The 22,827-nt window shown below is 38.8% G+C and overlaps 1 protein-coding gene across 1 annotated transcript in view; it reads left to right on the forward strand.

Moving 5' to 3' along the window:
* Positions 1–22,827, forward strand: part of VPS41 (VPS41 subunit of HOPS complex) — a 197,177-nt gene that overhangs the window by 137,901 nt on the left and 36,449 nt on the right. The window contains exons 16-23 of the mRNA XM_049781729.1: positions 2,606–2,667; positions 4,810–4,891; positions 9,260–9,352; positions 13,585–13,712; positions 15,744–15,888; positions 18,425–18,466; positions 18,612–18,662; positions 20,501–20,638. Of these exons, the coding sequence (XP_049637686.1) occupies positions 2,606–2,667; positions 4,810–4,891; positions 9,260–9,352; positions 13,585–13,712; positions 15,744–15,888; positions 18,425–18,466; positions 18,612–18,662; positions 20,501–20,638 (741 nt within the window). The remainder of the gene's footprint in view (positions 1–2,605; positions 2,668–4,809; positions 4,892–9,259; positions 9,353–13,584; positions 13,713–15,743; positions 15,889–18,424; positions 18,467–18,611; positions 18,663–20,500; positions 20,639–22,827) is intronic.

The raw sequence follows: 22,827 nt of genomic DNA on the forward strand, positions 1-22,827 counted from the left end.
AGAGTAGTTTCATAAAACTGGATTGCTTCAGTGTCTCCATAATAGCAGACTTGATTGATTTTGTTATAAAGACTAATCTAGGACATCAAATACATTTTTATTACATTTGGACTCTGGGAAAAAGTAGAGTAACTGAAAGCCTATTTCTTTGCTAACTGTGACAGTGGAAAGAAGCATAGACACCTCATCCTCTGAACATAGAGTCCATACAGCCTAGCTTTAGCTTGCATAGAGATAAAAACTGGAAACTTGGATTTTTGTAGCTATTTGTTTTCCATCAGAGTTCTTGGCCTCTTGTTACTCATCTAAACTCTATAAAAAATGCCACATGAAAAATCCTAATCCCAAAGGAAAATGATTCAGGAACTAAAACAACATAAGAGGAACCAGAGAATCCTCTCCCCAACTTTCCTATTTGTGGAGAATTTCAAAGATTATCGAGAAATGGCATGGACGACCCTTAGGCAGAAGCATGTAGAGACAATGCAGATAAATGAAACCACTGAATCTACTTGGTTACATGGAAGATTTGAAGTGTTTGTACATTTATAAACACAACTAAACATTTACAAACCAAGAGCCAGATACAGAAGGCCATAGATAATTATCACGTCAGCTTTATTTTGGAGCTTTTAGAAAACAAATTCTGCTTTCTTTGCTCACATGAAAATGGCTAGATAGAAGGATGCTCCAGTGTCTTTTGAGATCAAGAGACTTCTTCATTTTTAAGGTAAGGGCTGAGTCAGTCAACACAATCACTAATGATGGAGAAGTGAAAATATGTGGGTGATAGCATTGACTTAACTTTTACCAATATAAAGACATACTATGTGACAGGAGAATGAAAGTGAGAAATCTGGGCTAACTCTCAAGCTCTGGACTAGCACCTGGGTGGGGTGGGTGTGAGTGTTGGGGCAGGGGAGAGGACAGTCATTCACTGAAGAAGAGAAAGACTGCAAGGAGCAGGATTGAGTGGGGAAGAGAATTTTGGTTTCGGAATATCTGGTATGGGGCACCTCTAAGACATCCTGTGGCACACAGGAAGATCTGGACATAGAAATAGATTCAGGAGAGTCAATAAAAAGTGTGGCTATGAACCAATTCATACAGTGCAGGAGTCCAGCACATAGGAATGTTGACCCAAGCAATGCTGGATCCAGAGGGTGTTGTGTTTGTGGGTACTGAACAAAGAACATTTCAGAGTATGAGAGCTAAATATTTAAGTAGCAGAGGAAAGCAGGTCAGCTAATCAGACACACTGGAGTTTATTCAAATAAAGGTGACAAATGAGTTTTCTATATACATGTTACTTATTGTTAAGACCAAGAGAGTGTGGAAAGAGAATAGGACACTAGGAAGTTGAGTTTACTCCAGACTCCTGGGAAACACTAAGGTTTGGGGCATGGTATCTGAGGAAGTTGTTGGTGGTACATATTTAGATAAGGAAGATAATTGGCTTGCTTATGCCATGGTAAAAGAGAAGAGTCATAGGATTGCAAAGAAAGTTGCAGTTGCAGAATTAGCTCCCTAAGGGAAGGGAGGCCACAGACATGTGAATAACACTACTATGTGCCTTAAATATTACTGTGAAAGATTTGTAATTCACTTTGCCCACAATAAAAAAAAAAATGGGGAAATTGTCTCTGCAGGGAAAGAGACTGTCTTCTTTGATCCAGGACAGAAGAACTGTGAACAAACAGAAAAGCAATCTAGAAGTATTATGATGTGTGGGCTGTTTTCAGAGGAACTGGGAATTGCAGTAGCCTTCTATACTCTTTGGATCCTAAGGATATAGAATATGATTTTGTACCTCATGTATACATCAGTACTATAAATGTTAACACTCCTGTAACAGTGTTTCTAAACTATAATAAAAATAATTTTTTAAGCGTAGTCAATGAAAACTCTGGTAGTGTCTTGATTTTGGAAATGGGCATGTCCTAGATAGTAATTAATTATGTCTGGGCTTTTTTTGTTTGTGCAGTGCTATTTCCAACTAGGCAGGTAGATTAAAAAAAACAAAAAAAAAACAAAAAAAACTTCTGCCATTTTTATCAGCCAGGAGGAAACTACACTAAAACTTTTTAGTGAATCAAGTAAGCACTGTTGATTAAAATAAAATATCACCACCAACTAAATCAAAGAGAGCTTTATTTTTCCAGGACCAAAGTCTAGGACTACCACAAGGAAGAAGCTAACAGAGGCTTCTGCTAGCTATTTCCCCCAACCTCTAAAAGCTACAAGCTCCAGATTCTAGACTATGTTGACAGTCAGGTAATTCTCAGCAGTACATTTAAATATGATTAAGACACTGATGGAGAGATAGTACAGGTTAAGGCACTTTCTTGCATCCTACAGACCTTGGTACAAATCCTCCAAGCATTGCCTGTAGTCATTCCTAGCACAAGGCTAGGTAGGAATAGCCTCTGAGAACTTCTGGGCTCTAGCCCACTGCCCTCTGCCCCTTCTCCAAGCGAATATGCATAATTATATAAACATCCTAAAGAAGAAATAAACTAATTTTATTAGGCAAACTAATAGTGTTCAGAATCCAGTATGTCGCGGTCTTTTTAGTTGTTCATGTTTTGATTATTTTTCCCCCTAGGACATTGGCTTGGAATATATAACTCATCTGTTAGAGAATGGAGAATATGACATTGCAGCACGGTAAGAAGGACCCTTTCACAACTGTAGTTGACTTTTTTTTTCTTTTTTTGGTTTTTGAGCCACACCCGGTGATGCTCAGAGGTTACTCCTGGCTATGTGCTCAGAAATTGCTTCTGGCTTGGAGCACCATATGGGACGCCAGGGGATCGAACCTCAGTCCATCCTAGGTTAGCGCTGTGCCACCGATCCAGCCCCTGTAGTTGACTTTTTTACTTCTTTCTTAACACTGAATTTTTTTTTAATTAAACATGAAAGGTCTTAACCACAAAATGTCTGGATGTGCATTACTTATTCACTAATAGTCTCATTTCCACTTAAGGAAAAATGTTTTCCTTCTTCCTTAATGAGAATAATGACAAGCTATTACAAGTATGAGATTTTAGCCAATCAATCCCAAAGATTCCTAAGTTAGGAGCAGAGATCATGGTTCTCACTCAAGACAGTAACCAGATTTTCAGCTCAGTGGGCAGCAGCGAGGACCAAATGGCCAAGCACAATGGCTTGTGTTACAGTGCAGCAATTCTGAATTCAGAACATTAGATGTTTTCCTTTTGAGCCTGCCCATCTGTGGCTCCAATGGAAGACCTTATTTGCCTAGTACTGCACTGTAGACAAGCCTGCCCTTCGCAATAGAAGGACAGATGTAACCAGAAGGGGAAGTGATCAGATCCCAGACTTCTGCTGCAGGCAGAATTATGATTTTATTTGCACACACACACACACACACACACACACACACACACACACACACAAGTGTGTATTTCAGTGCTTCCCTCCAGGCCTACTTGCATCCTGAGATTCAAGGAAATGGATGTCATTTCTTTTTTTTTTTTTCTTTTTTTTTTTTGGCCCCCACCCCACCCCCTGGATGTCATTTCTATATAAATTATAATTAAATCAAATTTCACTCATAAAAATGTTTCCACTTTATAGTCTTGTCTGCTTTTCTAATGTCTGTGTCTTTAGTCTGAATCTAAAGCATTGCCCCTTTGGGGTATGATGACATTTCTTCAAGGCAAGAAAGGTACCACTCATGTGAGACATAGTCGAGAAAAATGAGTGAAATCAGTAAAACGAAGTAAAAATTTTGATTCTACAACTAAATTGGTGTTTCCCAGAAGGGAAATTGGGGGTGGGGGAATAGATAGGTAAATTGAGTAAAAGAGATAAATCTGTCAGAAAGAGTTAGACCTCCAGTGGTGAAGTATGAATGTGTGTTAGGTTGTATTGTCACCTAAAACTTCGGGAATGCTGTAATGAAACATTACTTCAGTTCAAAAAAAAGTTCTTAAAATAGGGAGTTGGGCCGGAGTAATAGCACAGCAGTAGGGCATTTGCCTTGCACACGACTGACCCAGGACAGACCTCGGTTCGATCCCTGGTGTCCCATATGGTCCTCCAAGCTAGGAGCGATTTCTGAGCGCATAGCCAGGAGTAACCCCTGAGCATCACAAAAAAAAAAAAAATAGGGACTTGAGGGGACAGAGAGATAGCATAGCAGCTGAGGCATTTTTCTTGCACTCAGCCAACTAGAGTTCAATCCCTGGCATCCTATATGACTCCTCAAGCCTGCCAGGATTGATTTCTGAGTGCAGAGCCAAGAGTAACCCCTTTGTGCCTCCAAGATGTGGCCCCAATAAAACATGAAATAAAATGGGGCCTGAAGAGATAGTAACACAGATAGAACACTTGCATACTATCAACCTGGGTTCAGTTCTGGCACCTGTGGAGTCCTCCAAGTCCAACAAGGAGAGATCGAGTACAGAGCCAGGAATATGCCCTGAGCACAGCTGAGTGTGGCCCTAAAACAAAAGAGAAGAAAAAAATTTTAATAGAATTCAAAATAAGTGAAAGAAAAAGGTGCCCAAACGAATAGTGCTCCCAACAGGTATATGATTCGGAAAACCCTCAGTTTTATTCTAAGGGAGTGATCTTAGTATTATACCGATTATCAGGATTTACATTGCCTTGTCAATGAAAAATCAGTAAGTTATAGTCATACACTAATGTTTATTAACTCTTAAGAAATTTTTTCAGGGATTGGAGATTCATCTAGAACATTAAAAGGGAACTGACCACTAATTTCGTCTCTATTTACATTTTCTCCTTTGTGCTTTTTCCCTGGGTTGTATTTGTTTCCAGCAAATGCCAGAAGATTCTTGGGAAAAATGCAGCACTGTGGGAATATGAAGTTTACAAATTTAAAGAAATTGGACAGCTTAAGGTAAAAAACTTTGTTTTCTTTTAGTCATGATTGTTATATATGTTATATATTAAGTTGGACCTAAAATGAATAGAATCTTACTTTATTGGAAAATGAGTAATTTAACTGCAAAAAAAAATCAGATTCTAAAAGTAGTTTCAAAGTAAGAATGTGGGGGCTGAAGAGGTAGCACATGGTAGGGCATTTCAGCCAATCCTGGAGGGACCCAGTTCGATTACCAGCATCCCATATGGTCCCACAATCTGCCATGGGAACTTCTGAGTGTAGAGCCAGGAGTAACCTCTGGACACCACTAGGGGTGGCCCAACAATCAATCAATCAATCAATCAATTTAAAAAAAAGTCTAAAAAATTAAGAATGTGATTTATAGTTTATTCAGGTTTTTATTTTTAATCCAGGATTAGCTTTTTAAAAAAATAAGCACCATATATAATGGTTACTGGTTAGCATATGAAAGGTATAATGGTTAGCACTCCAGATTCTAAAAAATAAATGCGCTACTTTCCTTCCCATATCTGTTGTTTCCTTTTCACCCATAGAATAAACTCTTGGGTTCTTCTGAGTGTTTAAAACTCAGTCATGAAAACTTTCTAATTCAGTGGTTTAATCAAAACGATCTAAAAAAATTCAATAGCTTTGTAAATCAGTGAGTGTCATAAAAATTAATTTAAAAAATCTGCAAGCTCAAAAGGAAATAAAACAGTAATGTAAAAATTAACTCATGGCATTAGTTTTTTTTAATAATAATATCTTTATTTAAACATTATGATTACAAACTTGCTTGTAGTTGGGTGTCAGTTATAAAATAATGAACACCCCTTCACCAGTGCAACCTTCCCACCACCATTATCCCCATCTCCTTCCTCTCCCACCCTTCACAATATGAAGCTTACCACAAAGAGTGGTGAGTGCAATTAGAGAAATAACTACACTAACAACTATCGTGGCAATGGTAGTGAGAGAAGTAGTATACCTGTCGTTAACATAGCAATGGTTTAAATGGGAGTTGTTGAGAACACACTAGGCCCGGAGTATAGTGGGGAGAAGGAACAAAATTGAGTGGAGGAGGAGAAAGACTGATATGAAAGGATGGGGGTCAGGGGCCAAGGGTCCTCAGTTGCATTGGTGGTGTTAAGAAAGGACAGAACTAAATATCCAATCCAGAGTCAACAACAATGAAATCATGAGACCCAAGCTTCAACAACCAAACTTAAAATGGGCCTGTTACAGTGCAGGCTGGGAGGTAATGGATGGACTCTTGGGAACATTGGTGGGGGAGGTTGACACTGGTGGTGGTGTTGGAACTGATTCATTGTATGTCTGAAACCCAACTATGAAGAATTTTGTAAATCACAATGGTTTCTATAAGAAATTTTTTAATTCAACTACATAGAACGATAGATCTTCAAAGAAAAAAATAAAAATACAAACTCCAACTTCCTGCCTTGGCAACACCTCTCCTTTCTCCTCTCCATCACCTCTGCCAATGTTTGTCCCCAACTTCTGACCTCCCTAACACTGAATGTTTCTCCTTCTCCAGTCCTGGTTCAGTCTGCCTCTTCTTACCAGAGTGCCCTTCCCCTTTCACTACACTGGGAGGAACCCACAAATCTGTGGTATAAGCATGATTCCCACAATTCTTGGCATGTCCGGCTACAGTTGTCAATTTCATCCTATACTAACTTTCTCTCCTGCTGAGTGTTTCTTTTTCTTCTGCTTAGTTTTCAATAAGTTTTTCTCCTTTCTTTAAAAAATAGATAATTAGGGGCTGGAGAGATAGCATGGAGGTAGGCATTTGCCTTGCATGTAAAAGGACAGTGGTTCGAATTCCGGCATCCCATATAGTCCCCCTATCCTGCAGGGGCGATTTCTGAGCGCAGAGCCAGGAATGGCCCCTGAGTGCTGCCGGTTGTGACCCAAAAACCAAAACAAAAAAAAAGTAACTAAAACTGCAGTTGAGTTGCCTGGCTAGATGTTTGCACATCTTTCTCTGGAAGTTTTCATATCCTTGTGGCCATGCTTGTTCCCTTGTGTCTCCAGTGCCAAGCACATCAATGGTGTGTGATATACCAAAGTCATTGAATATTGAATACTGAAGGGTGTTTGGAAATCCAGAACTTGGCATAGCCCTGAAAGAGCTGGAAAACTAAGCTAATACTCTCCTGTATTTATTTGGTGGTTGTGATAGATTACAGTTAAGGGAAAGAAAAAATGGATGACTCTACTTTGTAATTCTTTTACAAAGTCAGCTTTTCTCATTCTGGTATTCCTCCTGCCATTTAGATTTTCATTGTTTCATAATTAATATGACAATTTACCTATACTTTTGTTTAATTTATTCTTTGTACTTTCGTTTATATTTTCTGTATTTGTACTTGGAAGGTGGGGGGAATGTGGGGACTAACCTGTCATACTCAGTGGTTACTTGGGGTCCATATGGGATGGACCTAGTAAGTAGGCCAGTGCAGGTAGACCAGTGCTTTACCTACTGCACTATTTCTCCATCCCTGCCCTATATATTTACTTTTGAAGCATTGTTATATGTTGTAAGAAATGTGTTATAGGCATTTTTTCTCTATTTTTTTGCATTTTTCTTTATTTAAACATCTTGATTACAAATATGATTGTGATTAGGTTTCAGTCATGTAAAGAACACCCCCCTTCACCAGTGAAACATTCCCACCATCAATGTCCCAAATCTCCCTCCATCCCACCGCACCCCAAGCTGTACTCCAGACAGGCTTTCCAGTTCCCTCATTCATTCACATGGTTATGGTAGTTCTCGGTGTAGTTATTTCTATAACTGCACTCAACACTCTTTGTGGTAAGCTTCATGAAGTGAGCTGGAAGTTCCAGCCCTCCTCTCATTGTCTCTGAGGATTGTTGCAAAGATGACTTTTATTTTTCTTAAAACTCATAGATGAGTGAGCCTATTCTGCATCTCTCTCTCCCTCTGACTTATTTCACTCAGCATGATAGACTCCATGTACATCCATGTATAGGAAAATTTCATGACTTCATCCCTCCTGACGGCTGCATAATATTCCATTGTGTATATGTACCACAGTTTCTTTAGCCATTCGTCTGTTGAAGGGCATCTTGGTTGTGAATAGTGCTGCAATAAATATAAGTGTGAGGAAGGGGTTTTTGTATTGTATTCTTGTGTTCCTAGGGTATATCCCTAGGAGTGGAATAGCTGAGTCGAATGGGAGCTCAATTTCCAGATTTTGGAGGAATCTCCATATTGCTTTCCATAGAGGTTGAACTAGACGCATTCCCACCAGCAGTGGATAAGAGTTCCTTTCTCTCCACATCCCCGCCAGCACTGATTGTTCTCATTCTTTGTGATGTGTGCCAATCTCTGTGGTGTGACATGGTATCTCATCGTTGTTTTGATTTGCATCTCCCTGATGATCATAATGAGGAGCATTTTTTTCATGTGCCTTTTGGCCATTTGTCACTTTATCAAAGTGTCTGTCCATTTCTTCTCCCCATTTTTTGATGGGATTAGATGTTTTTTCTTGTAAAATTCTGTCAGTACCCTGTATATTTTGGATATTAGCCCTTTATCTGATGGGTATGGGGTGAATAGTTTCTCCCACATGGAGGGTGGCTCTTGTATCCTGGGCACTATTTCTTTTGAGGTGCAGAAGCTTCTCAGCTTAATGTATTCCCATCTGTTGATCTCTGCTTCCACTGTTTGGAAAGTGCAGTTTCCTCCTTGAAGATGCCTTTAGTCTCAATGTCATGAAGTATTTTACCGACGTGTTGTTCTATATACCTTATGGTATCAGGTCTGATATCAAGGTCTTTAATCCATTTGAATTTTACCTTTATACATGATGTTAACTGGGGGTTTATGTTCGGTTTTTTTGCAAGTGGCTAACCATTTCTGCCAGTACCACTTGTTGAAGAGGTTTTCCCTGCTCCACTTAGGATTAATGCTTCTTTTCAAGTTATTTTCCAAAGTAATTTGTTACTTTATATTTTTTAAATGAGGGTGTTCTCTCCTGCACCCTACAGCATACAATGAAGGAATGTCTTAGTTACTTCACTTTTTCTAAAGGCTTTACTCCAACCCCAGTTGGGTATTTGTTACCTGCTTCCATTTTTAATACTAGCTTTTAATGTTTTTGTTGAAGAGGCTGCACTGCTGGTGCTCAAGCATCACTCCAAGTTGTACTTGGGATAAAACAGGGGTCACCCAAATATAAAGCAAGTGTCTCAACTCTTAAATTATCTCTCAGGCCTCTGCTCCAAACAATTTTTTATTTTAAGTGAAAATTTGCTTTCATGTTTCCTGTATAATTGGACTTCAGTTTTGTCTTGCTTCTTACTAAAAGAATCTTCCCTCTTTTCCTTCCCTAGGCTGTTAGTCCTTATTTGCCAAGAGGGGATCCAGTTCTGAAACCACTCATCTATGAAATGATCTTACATGAGTTTTTGGAAAATGATTACGAGGTATGGTATTCTGGCATGGTCTTACTTACCCTCAATGAAAAATTATTAAGAAACCTTGGAAAAATAATAGAACATCTGATTTAAGGGAAACAGATGAACAGTTTATGTAGATGAAACTCAGATTAAGCTCTGTTGACATGTTTATGTGGATGATAAAAATCTCTAAATTATATACACATTCAGTAATTCCTTTAGAACCTCTGTAGTAGAGCTCAGAGAATAAGAAGTGAGTACTTTGGGGCATTTCACCAATAAATAGCAGTTGATGTTGATACTTCTCCCCCTCCTATGAGTTCAGAACTTTCTGAAGTGGGAGACTCAAAACTTAATTTACCAAAGGAGTGTTAAATAGAAATGACAGCAGAGTGACCACAGGAGGATTGGGAATTAGATGTTTGATTATGGGCTAACGAGAAGGCAGTATGTGAATTCTGATCTTTTGTATGCTCTTTATTTTTACTAGCATAATCAAAATTTGCGCATAAATTACATCCAATTTTACAGAAGAGGCCATCAAAGTAGTAGCATTGTACCCCAGCACCTTAATTGTAATCATGCTACCTACATTATAATTGAAAAAATCACATAAAATATTTTAAAAAGTAATATGTATTATTTCACATAGTTAAAAGGCATTCATTCAGTAAAAAGGATGTGCCTGAACAGATTACTTTTAAGTTAGTGTTTGCAGGCCCCCTAAGTAGATCATAATATTTTTTTTAAATTTGTTTGTGTGCTATGTGTCAATTTAGAAAAAGATTCCAGGAGTGTTCCAGGCCATGGTCGGTAACCTTTTTTTCAACTGAGCCAAATCTCGCCAAAACCACGATTGAAATTTATTTTGAGAGCTACACAGGGCACGCACTGACAGAGGCTAGGAGCAGAGTCCTGACTCCTGGAGCTGCCGCCCGGCACACAGAAGAGCCAAATTAAAAGTGTAAAGAGCCACTTGTGGCTCCAGAGCCGCAGGTTGCGGACCACTGTTCCAGGCACAGGGCATACACATGTGAGCAGAACCATGTTCCTTCAGTAAATCTTATTGACTGGGTCATTGAGCACTGTTGGGTTACTGTTCCTACCCTAATCAATATCTGTATTCCACCCTAGGGTGTGATCTGGTGATCATTGTTGGATTATTCCTTACTTGGTCTTCTTCTCCCACCCTAGGATGGGGCCTGATCCTTGTCAATAAAAGCAGGGTCTGAGGAAGGCAGGGGCTCGTTCTTGAGTCTTCTTCCACTGAGCTGTGCTCCTTTTAAGAGCAGAAAACTTAGGTGGTTTGAATTCCTTGCTTGAGCACTTGATTTCCTGAACCTGTTCTTGTACCTCTTCACTGTGTGAATTATTTCCTGCATATCTTTACTACTGGAACTGTTCCCCCTGTCCTAATTGGACAGAGAAATGGGAACTGCCTTTCCTATCTGAAATCAAACCTCAACCAATCTCCTAGAGAATGTGACCCTTCCAGCATGACCATCTCCAGGACATATAGCAATGTCTAGAGGTAATCTGGGTATTCTGATTGGACAGTTGGTTCGACAGATACGCAGCCATATACCCTACACTACACTGGATTAATTCTCCTTAGGGAGAATTCCATGCCATATTGAGAGGTTCAGGGCCTGATATTAAGAGACAGTTATTCTTTAGTACCCAGGGTGCCTCAGCAAAGCCATCAGCAAAGTGTTGTGGTGGAGATCAGGCTTTGCTCTTGCCTAGAAGGAATGATGAGATTTCTGGTGGTCAGGTACATGAGAGATTAGTAAGCTTTCTTGGGGGGATTGGATTGGTGCTTGAAGGATTCATAAGCCAGGATGATCTTGAAGTCCCACTGCGTAATCCAGGGTTGGCCCAGGCTGCTAGCACTTTTTTCTGTTCCATAGGAGCAGAGTGAGCTTTTCCTTACTGGTGCCTCACAGTATGCTCCAGGCTGTCATTGCCTCCTTCAGTCCAGTATTATGTTTGTAGATAAGGAAGACTTTATCTTTACCTTTTTCTCTCTCCCACAGAGCATAAGTCGCTTGCTTGTAAAGAGGTTCACTCAGAGAAAGAAGTGTTCAGACTAGGGAGGGACAAGAAGAAAGAGCTCCTTTAAAAAATTCCTGCCGAGGAACGAGCACCTAAGTTACGATTTTTAACTCATTAACTCATTAAGTTTTAACTCTGAGATTATTTTGGATGTAAAGATCTCAAGGAACCTTCCAGGTAGTGACCACATAAAATTGAGGTTTCATTACAAGTCATTTGCTCTGGATATGATTTTCCTGACCTGCTTATGGTCTGGAACTTAGAAGAAAATATTCTTGGAGGCAATGATGCTTTTGAACATCTCATTCAGCTTCTGTTGAAACATGTATCACATAGCTTTGCCTAGGAATTCATAACTAGAATAATTTAGAGCTAAGTCTTGGGCCAGAGCCATAGTATACAGCAGGTAGGTTACTTATCTTGCATGTGCTGACCTGGGTCTGATCCCCAGCATCCTCGATGGTTCCCCCAAGCTCCACCAGGAGTGGCCCCTGAGAGTTCTACAGGAGATAGCCCTAAGCACCACTGCTCCAAAAAGAAATTTAAGCTTTCATAATATTAATGGCAAATGATAAACATATCAAATATGGGATGATATCTTTGGCATTTCATTTAATGACTACTTGGTCCCTTTTATCTTAACAGTAAGCAAAGGATATTAAAGTATTCTCTATAATCACTGAATAATAAATAATAATAAATAAATAAATAAATAAATAAATAAATAATAAATAATATCTCCCAGATAATCTGTCCTGTAATTTATAATAATACCACAGGATTAATTTCATCAATTTTAATCCACTTCTTCAAGAGTTCATGAAGCCAGTTCAACTGAGAAAAACCTAATGTGAAATATAATACATGTTTATTTCCTTTGATGTTGGAATCATTGTACCTGCATCACACACTGTGACCGGGTTGTTTTATTTTCTTTAGTATTAGAAGTTGTCAGTATTCTGGACTGTACCTGGATCAGAAGAGATGATAAAGGCAAGCCTCGGACTTAATGAATTTCAGTATTTGGATAGAAATCTTTTCAGACTTCATAAATTATAGAATTTTAAAAAGGGAGCTTGATCCAGAGTTTCTACCCTAAATTCAGAAGAAGAAACAAACTAATGATTCTATAATGTCACAAAGTATAACTTTATTTAATAAATTTTCAAGTTTCTGGGGTCAGATACAGGAACATTGCTGTTTACATGGAAAATATGGCTTCTCTGGCTCTTACCATCCTTCCTCAGGCATACTTTAGTAGTAAGTAGGTAGAACGCTCATGGAAACTATTTCTGATACTTTTCTGATTTTTGTCCCAAATTCTGGTACTTTACAGAAGCAACCTCTACCTGACTAGAGACATATCTAAATATCCTTTAAGTAAATTTAGAATAATTCACTAAAGCATTAGTTGAGGTTGCATTTAATACTTAAAACATAATTCTTTTAAGTAATATGAACATTGTTACCTCTACCTTATTATCTTTTGAATGCATCTGGCTATTTCTCCCCTAAACTTACTTTTCAAAAAGGAACACTATTTAAACTGTCTGCCATCATTCAGTTACAAAAGCTGAGGGTTGACACCAAATATCAGGAGGTCAAAGGTGCTAAGAAAACTGGCCAAGAATCTGTATAAGAAGGAAATAAGGGTCCATCAAGCAAAATGGGATTATGTGTTGGAATGATCAGGTCTGAGACTAGTTTAGAGATAGCCAGGTTAAGAATTGAGCCAACTCCAAAATAACAGAAAATTAATTTCAGAGGTAGGAGTGGAAGGATAGAAGCAGTGGCTTGTTGAGGCTGGGGTACTGGCTGTCCCAGCAGTGAAGAGAGAACACCATTTGCAGTTGTATTGTCAATGCAATGGGATCTCACTTGTGTGACCACTGAACAAGTAACCAGATATTAGTCCAAAATGGAGAAAGAGCAAATCGGGGAAGTGACCCAAAAGTACCAGTTTGTAAAGGTGATTTAAAAAAAAAAAACCAGGAGTCCTCTTTTGTGTGCTTCATCACGTAAGAGCAGACATGTATAGCCCCACCTACTTCTCAGCTTGTTTTCCAGAAATCATAGTGCACTAATATTTGGCCAATCCCAGACCCATCATCTGAAAACTAACCAAAGCCTAATGGGTTGCTTTGAGTCACAAAATCACCATTTCCGCTCACGTGAGTACTTTCTGTTTTTCCACCTTGTGTTAGGGCTTTGCCACATTGATCAGAGAGTGGCCTGGAGACCTATACAACAATTCAGTAATTGTTCAAGCAGTCCGGGACCACCTGACAAAGGACAGTCAGAACCGAACATTACTGAAAACCCTGGCAGAATTGTGAGTATCTCTTTTTTTTTTTTTTTTTTGGCCACACTCGTTTGATGCTCAGAGGTTACTCCTGGCTAAGCGCTCAGAAATCACCCCTGGCTTGGGGGGACCATATGGGATGTCAGGGATAGAACCGCGGTCCTTCCTTGGCTAGTGCTTCCAAGGCAGACACCTTATGTCTAGCACCACCTCACCAGCCCCGTTGAGTATCTTTTTATACTTCCTTTTTTTCCCAGGTTAATTGACATGAAGTTTTTTTCATATTTTAGGCCTAGAAAATTCCAAATAGGGAGGAGAGAAATGAAATATTTAATATATTTTTGTATTTTCTGGTAGAAAATCCTTTTAGAACACTTCCCAGGAACAGCTGGAGGTGCAGAACACTGAGTGACACTGTACAACTGTCCTGTCATCTGCTTTGCAGAGGATATAGCTTCAGTCAGCCAGAAAAAGGTGTTTCCGGGAGAATGGAGGTCACTCTCAGAACCCTTCTAGCAAATTGGTTTCAGAGAGAAGACAGCTGGCAGTCTTGAGTCAATTCGTCCTTCGCTTCTTAAACTAAAGGCCTGGGAGTTGGGGAAATTTTAATTAATTTATAGCCAGAAAGCTACCTCAGTGGACTGGAGCACAGGCTTTTCATGTAGGAGGGCTGGGTCGATCCCCTCGTGGTTCCCACAGCTCCCCCAGGAGCAGACCCCCACCACTACAGTCCCCCACACACAGTATCGAGCTGAGAGAAGCTCTTGAGCACTCTCCGCTATGGCCCCAAACCAAAAGTATTGAGTGAAAAGATGATTTCTCAGCAAATGTTTGATCTATTTTATATTTGCAGGGTTGTTTAAAAACCATCCTCTGATGAGAAGTGCTCTCAAATGAAAGAAGTTTAAGCAGCCTAAGGGGCCAAAGTGATAGAACAGTGAGGATGGCTCTTGCCTTGCACATGACCTACAGACCTGGGTTTAGTCCCTGGTACCCCATAAGGTCCCTCAAGCCTGCCACGAGTGATCCCTGAGCCTCAGGCCAGGAGTACGCCCTGAACATGCAAAGAAAACCTGGACTCAACACTTCATTTTAGATTCTTTATGTGGCAAGTTGCTGGTATCTGAGACTGATACAACCCAGGATTGGGGAATTGGTGCTGTGTCATCCCTTACTGCAGAGATGAATGTGTTCCTGCCTGGAGGAGCTGCTGTATAGGCAGTTTCCCCAAAGCAGGCAGTCCACGCATTCCAGAGATGCATGGAATGATCCACCTATCGTAGACCAAATGGATTTGAAAACCTGTGTCTGATGAGACACGAAATAGACCACAGGTCATGTTGAGAGCCTGTTTCTGCTTGATCCCAGTACCAAACAGTGGACACCCTTAGGACTTTCTTTCAGTAAAGAAATGAATACTAAAGAGAGTATTAAAATGGAAAAAGAAAGAAACTCACTAAGGGTAGCACTGGCTTATATTTCTAAAAGAGCCATATTTCTAAAGCATATAATCAAATACTTCCTATTACTATAAAAATTGGCTTCATTTTTTTAATCATGGCTTCTTTGTCTGATATATAATTTTTTCTTAGTTTTTTTTTTTTTTTTAATATTTAGACCTTTTTGGTCCTTACTCAGGACTTACTCCTGGTTCTGTGCTCAGGGATCACTCCTGGTAGGACTAGGGGACCATATGTCGTTCTGGCAATCAAACCTGGTTGGCTACATGCAAAGCACATACCTTAACCCCTGTACTGTTTTTTAAGTGTATGGATTTCAAAATAAATATTTTTTAACTTGAAACAATCCCAGTAAAGAAAGTTTTTATTTTAAAAGTATTGTATATTTTGTCAAACTTTGATGGGATATGAAGTAAGATTCTGAGAATGAACTACTTATTAATCATTGTAGGAAATCTGAAGGAAAAGCTTTGAGATAAAACTTTTCTCTTGAAAAAGATTTCAGTTGTCAGATCTTGTATGGTATTATTTATCTGTTTTTATGTATATATATGTGTTTAAGAGTCTTGATTTACATTCATGTAAAATTTTTGTTTTCCAGGTATACCTATGACAAAAACTATGGCAATGCTCTGGAAATATACTTAACATTAAGACATAAGGATGTTTTCCAATTGATCCATAAGCATAATCTTTTCAGTTCTATCAAGGATAAAATTGTTTTATTAATGGACTTTGATTCAGAGGTAATATGTTTCTTATTTTATTGTTCATAAGTTAATTTTATTCTTTCAAAATTGTAATAAGCTATTGAAATGCTTAATAATCCAAGCACAGGAGTAACCCCTGAGCACTGCCGGATGTGACCCAAAACCAAAAAATCATAAAAAAAAAAAAGAATCCTTTCGTTGATAGGTATTCTCTAAAAACAATCACAATTTGATGTGGAACCTCAAAAGTTGAATACTTTAAGTTTAAGTACTTCATTAGTAAAAAAAAAATGAGTTTATAGACATAAATGTGATGAGCCCTGTACTTCTATTCACTTGAGACTTTCGACTGTATGTCCCAGAATTTAAATTTTAAGTGAGTTCTATTTCACATCAGTTACTCTGATTTTCTTGTGAATCACAGATTTAGCTCACACAGTTTTCTTTATTCTCATGGTGTTCCATTCTGGGACGTGAGGATGATAGTCCATCATAAAATGTAGGAGCCAAACTGAATAATAAAGTGTTTGTCTAATGGAAGCTTCACAAGCTTTTAATGGTAAAATGACAGCACTTGGAGGCTAGAGGAGAAGGGCTAATTTTTTTGAATGAGTTTCATGGCAAGTATATGTGGCAAAAAGAACAAGGTTGATAAAGCACAGAAGCTCTTATTCAGAAACTTAAGATTTTAGATAAGTCCAGAAGTAGGACTCTTAAGGCTGGAAAAGGGTCACTTGCCTTTTCCACTCTACTAAAGAGTATCATGTTCTCTGATAGTCTGCATAGACTCCATTTAAATAGAATCTCTTTTTTCTTACCTCCATTTTTCTAGAAGGTATTTTTCATCTCAAGTGAGTAAAGAGTGCAGATCTCCACACACTTGGGTCCAAAGGTTCTACTCCTTTGGCAGATGACTAAGAGGATGAGAAAAAAAAATTTTTTGGTCTCATAACACATTTTTTTTAATAATGTATTTTTATTTTAAACATAGTGGCTTACATATCGTTGACAATAATATTTTAGGTACATATTAACATAAAATCAGGGGAATTCCCATCACCGAATTGTCCTCCCTCCACCTCCATTCCTGTCCTGCCTCCCATAACCTCCTCCCTCACTCCCGGGGCTGCTAGCATGAGTGGTCACCTCTGTGCCCAGCTTACTACTTAGTGATCCTACACCTGTTTGGTCTTGGTATCTCCCTTATTTCCTGCTCTAATTGGGAGGCAGGACTAGATGGTTTAAGTTATGTGGTTTTGTTTGAAGAAAGGAAAAGTAATAAACTGGGGTAAAAATCAAAAACGTTGAAAATGGGCGGAGTCCTTCTAGAGGGTTGAGGATGAGAATCTTTTAGAAAATTTACTTTTTCTTCTATCTAGTCTCTCCTCTCAGGCCTCTCTCCCACTCAGATTTGCCTAGAACCTCATAGTGCAAATGTCAAAAAACAAGAATGAGCCAGAGTTAGGGAATCCTAAAATTTTCTAAAGATCTCCAGCTCCCTCCTATTTCAGAGGGAAAATAGTGTTTGCTTGAAGCAGACACTTGGGGGCATGCTGGCAGAGTCCAGAGCAGAACCAACATTCTGTGAGAGTTTTGTGTGCTAAGCTTGTCCCATCATCACATCATAAACACTGGCAGGTGTTGGCATGATTGTGAAGGGTGAAGTAAATGCCTGAAGTAAATTCCAAAACTCTGTAGTTTTTTAATTGTTAGAAAGCTTCAAACTCTTCCCCACCGGTGACCAATTCTTTATATTTGTGATCCATACAGGACCTAAGTCAGGTGACCAGGAAAAAGCCTGGCTTTTGTCTTACTGGGAATAACATATGTTCCTAATTGTGTAGAGTCATATAAAAATTTCTGAAAATATTTGAACCATCAAGCAGGCTCATGTCTGTTCATTCCAAATGTTTATAAGTTGTAGGCAAGGCACAGTTTTGGTCATAAGAAAAAAGTAGCCTCAGACTGAGGCTTTTTTTTTTTTTTTTTTTTTTTTTGGGCCACACCCGGCATTGCTCAGGGGTTACTCCTGGCTGTCTGCTCAGAAATAGCTCCTGGCAGGCACGGGGGACCATATGGGACACCGGGATTCGAACCAACCACCTTTGGTCCTGGATCGGCTGCTTGCAAGGCAAACACCGCTGTGCTATCTCTCCGGGCCCAGACTGAGGCTTTTAACTCAACATTTTTCGAAGTTATATAAGATTAGCCTGCATCATTAGGAATAAGCATTGTTTTATACTACATTAAAGTCATATTAGAAGTCTAGTTTGGTCTGTTGCCATAGACATTTGTCCTCTTTGTCCCACCTTCCTCCCTCCATCCCTCTGGTTACCTCTATTTGATCTTGTCATCTAATAGTTTGTTTTTATTTTACATTGTTTCACATTTTAATTTCATTTTATATCTGAAAACACTTTTTAATACTATAAATATTTCATTCCCTGTCACTGTCACTGTAAATCTAAAGATCTAAGATCTGGAGAGTAAGCTTTCTGTCATTGTGTTCTGTTTTCTTCTTCTGTGACAAGTTTCAGTAATTGTGTCCCTTTTTGATCTTGATATATTTCAGAAAGCTGTTGACATGCTTTTGGACAATGAAGATAAAATTTCAGTGAGTTTTTTTTATTTTTATACATGATACTAAATAAGTGTTTGAGATTGTGAATGTCATAAAAAAGTGATGTTGATCAGAGAATTTTGTAGCTATGTTTACATCCTTAAAAGTCTATCTTTAAAATTTTGCCCTTTTTTTATAGATTAAGAAGGTTGTGGAAGAATTAGAAGACAGACCAGAATTGCAGCATGTGGTAAGCCTAACAATCTTTTGTCCTTTTTGAGTGAATAGTAAAATAAATCACAATTTAGGTATAAAATGCTACACCAAACTCTTTGGGGTAATATGCAGCATGAAGGTTTGACCACAGATGATATTCTGGAATTAGTAAATGCAATATTTTCACTGTATCCAGACTAAAAAACAACAAGCAAACAAAAACATTCGTTTTTTTAGCCTCTCACCCCAGCTAGCTCCTGTAATTTCCCTCACTCAATCTTGAATGATCATGCTGTTGTCCTAGATTTCCTTTGAGGGCTGCTTTTATCATGGGGATAAAGCAGGAGTAAATGCTTTCTGTGTCCTTCAGAAATGATGCAAGATAAAGGCTTCCATGAAAATTGACATTATGCCATTAGAACTATGACTAGTCAACACAGTGAGATGCTCTTACTTTTTTTGCCCACCTTTTTGCATTCTAGGAAAGGGAGTAAGTAGCGCATAGTGTATTTTTCTTGAAATCGATCTTAATATTGAAGCTTTGGAAGACTCCAGGAAAGGAGTGTGAATTCCCTAGCTCACACTTTGGTTTTTGTTCTTGGCTACACCCGGCAGCGCTCAGAAATCACCCCTGCAGGCTTGGGAGACCATATGGGATGCCCAGGATCGAACCCAGGTCAGCCACATGCAAAGCAAACACCCTACCTGCTGTGCTATGGTTCTGGCCCCTCAGCTCACACTTTGACCCCAGTGCCGGTGGCCTGCCTGAGCCTTTCTCTGACGATGTGAAATTTCTCTCACTGCTCTTACTCCCTTTCTTGCTTTAGAAAGATGTACACAGGAAATGTGCATGGTCATAATTAAGCTTAGTGGGCTCCTTCTACAATTGTAAATGTCATATTTTAGGACACTCATATTCAAGAGTAGACAAGATACATACATGCATACATACATATTCACAAGGGACAAATACATACTGTCTCTTTGGAGCCAGTCTGCTCTGCATGTGTGAATGTCCTTCATGGGATTGCGATAGTTGAGTCTTCCTACCTCCAGAGGTCTATGCAGTGTTTGTTTACATTGGAAATTAACTAAACTTGGAGCATTAGGTCTCTAACTTTATGATCTATTGACTTCATCTTGCCTTTGAGTGGAAAGTGAATTACTTCTTTTGAGGTCCTTTAACTTCCCCAGACAGCTAGAATAAAGAATCTGTTTTGAAAATAGGTTCAAAATGTTTGTACTTTTATAAGTTTAATTTTATTTTTTGACTGTGTTGTCACAAATTCTAGGAAATATTTCACTGAAAACACAGATCTCAGGTAGACTTAATAAAGAAAAGCTAGAGAATGTATTCATTGCTGCTTGAGTTTTTAAGTAGTCGTGTGTCCCGTAATTCTGCCCACTTTTATATGCAAGATGAAAATATGTGTGGGGTACAAAGAGAACTCATCAAACACTATTACTGGAGTGAAATAGGTGATCGTGACAAAGCAAAGAGTTACCACCATTCACATTTCTTTAGTGCTTAGTAAGGTTCAGAGTGTTTTATAAATGGTAAGTCATTTCGTCCTAAGAGGAATTCTGCAGATCAGGAAGCTCCATCATAGAGAGGCTAGTAATTTGCCATAATTGAAAAGTCCAGACATTGGGGCTATTCCAGAGATGATTCTAGAGAACCTTCTGGCTATCCCAACTAGCACACTGCTTTCCTGCTCATCTAGAGAGTTTTCTTGAAAGCTCGGCTCCCTCCTTCAGCTTCTTCATGGAAGCTTTCAGTTTGGGAAACAGAGATCACTATCCCTTTCCAGATAAACCCATACCTCTTTTCTCATCTTCCTGTTCATGATGTTCCTCTTTTTCTCCTTCTAGTACCTACATAAGCTTTTCAAGAGGGACCATCATAAGGGGCAATGCTACCATGAGAAACAGATCAGTCTTTATGCCGAATATGATCGCCCAAACTTGCTTCCATTTCTACGAGACAGCACTCATTGCCCACTGGAAAAGGTAAGTCACACCTTCTTCTCGAACACTTTAAGTGAAGAAATTGGCACTGTTGGTAAGCCTGATTGATTTGTTGATTTATAGACATGTTATTCTAAGCTTTCTTTTTCTGCTCCACTTTTACTTTTTAGAGAGGACTGTACTCAATGCAGTACAAGAAGGCCTGTTGGGTTAGATTTTGATGAGCTGAGCATTTTTATTTTTATTTTAAATTAAAGCCCTAGAATCTAGGGCTCAATTAACCATTGAGCCCAAGTGAAAGAAGTTGTCTTTATTGCTTACAGACTCAAAAATGATATTGAGGGCCAGGCAGGAAAGAGACAAGGGCCTAATCTAAAGACAGCAGCAGTGACCCTCACTAGTCAATGTTTGTGGTATGGTCAGTGAGTGGAGACATGATTGGGTAGGAATGTGAGCTAAGTGTTATGAGCCTACAGTTTCAGGATCAAGTCATTCTACCTTTTCTAGCATGTGATGATTCTGAAGCCCAAGGTGTTGTTCTTGGGATTCTTGATATCATCTGGAATGTTGTCTGAGATCTGTAAATGTCAGGTGAAATTCAGATAGCCATTCAACTTTGTGTCACTAAAAAAGAAATCACAATTGATGCATAGGTGATAAACTGGCTAAGGAAGATTATCAATTGTAGTTTGTACTCACTCACAGATTCTAAAGTTGACACTTAACGGTTTTGTTTTGTTTTGTTTTTAATATGGGGGCTACACCCAGCAGGGCTTCATATTCATAGCCCTGTATGTCATATAAAATGGAGTTCCGGGGACCATATGTGCAAGGCAAGGAAATTGCCCTACCCATTGTATTATCTCCCTGGCCCCAATATAATTTGCCTGTAGCCTGGAATGATTTACTTTAATTTTATTAATTTTTCTGGGAATTAGTTTTAGCTGAGTAGAATTTTATAATGAAAAATTATCTCTTCTGGATATTAATCTTATTAGAAAAATAAAACGTTTAACATTTGTGTTGAACCCTGAGATATTTTCTGAAGAATAACTTAGGGTCATTCCTGATAGTGCTCAGGGGACATATAATGCTTGAATTGAACTCAGGCCTTTGTCCCACTGGCAACATACACCCTACATTCAGCTTTTTGAGTGATCTCTCCTGCATTTCCAAATTTTATCTTAAAGGAAATAATCATGACTTTATTAACTCATCAAGATTTTTATTTTCTTCTTTTTAGAAATAAGAACTGTATAATACTTAATTACCTTAGAAACTAATTACTTTTATGTTGCTAATTTGAGATAAGTATCATGTACTACTTTATGGAAAGCAAAGTAGATCTTTTTCTACCTTAAATGCATTCCATATGAAGTGAAAGTTTGGACATATTTGCCAGTTTTGTCTACAGAGATTCAGGAAAATTTTGATCTTTTATCTGAAGATAAGAACATTGGTATTTTAATGCTTACCCCACTCCTAGCAAATAAACATCTCCAGCAAAAACTTAGATGACATATTCAAAGCATGTTCATCTTAGTAGCATAGAAGCATTATATGCATTTCTGATGTTCTTCTTTGCTTGAATGAGGTCATTTTTGAATGACTGTCTGGTTACAGTTGAGTGAAATCTTCAGAAATCCTAATCAACCATATTTCTCCTGATTGTCTCTGTTCTAAAATTTAATGGAAACCCTTAAATCACATCAAATACCCTTTGAGATAGGATTATCAAAGACCAGAGTCCAGAATTTAAAATCATCATAACTCTTTTTTTTTTTTTTTTTTTTTTTTTTTCGGTTTTTCGGGTCACACCCGTTTGATGGTCAGGGGTTACTCCTGGCTAAGCACACAGAAATTGCCTCTGGCTTGGGGAGACCATATGGGACGCCGGGGGATCGAACCATAGTCCTTCCTTGGCTAGCGCTTGCAAGGCAGACACCATACCTCCAGTGCCACATCGCCGGCTCCATCATCACAACTCTTAAGTACCAAAACTAATCATAAGCTTTGATGAAATGGTTTATTCTTGAAGAGTTACAGAGTTTACAGGAATTTATAAAACCAACAGTAATTTTGGTGAGGTATTTCCTAAACAGTACTCATGAGCCTGGTTGAGGGGATCAAGAAGGGGAACGAATCATTCTCAGTGATTCTCAGCTAACTGGGCCTGATGGATTCTTGTTCCCAGGACTGCTTGTAGCCACCAGCACCCTCTCCAGCCCCTC

Source organism: Suncus etruscus, chromosome 10 (genome assembly GCF_024139225.1).
Source record: "Suncus etruscus isolate mSunEtr1 chromosome 10, mSunEtr1.pri.cur, whole genome shotgun sequence".
Taxonomy (NCBI): Eukaryota; Metazoa; Chordata; class Mammalia; order Eulipotyphla; family Soricidae; genus Suncus; species Suncus etruscus.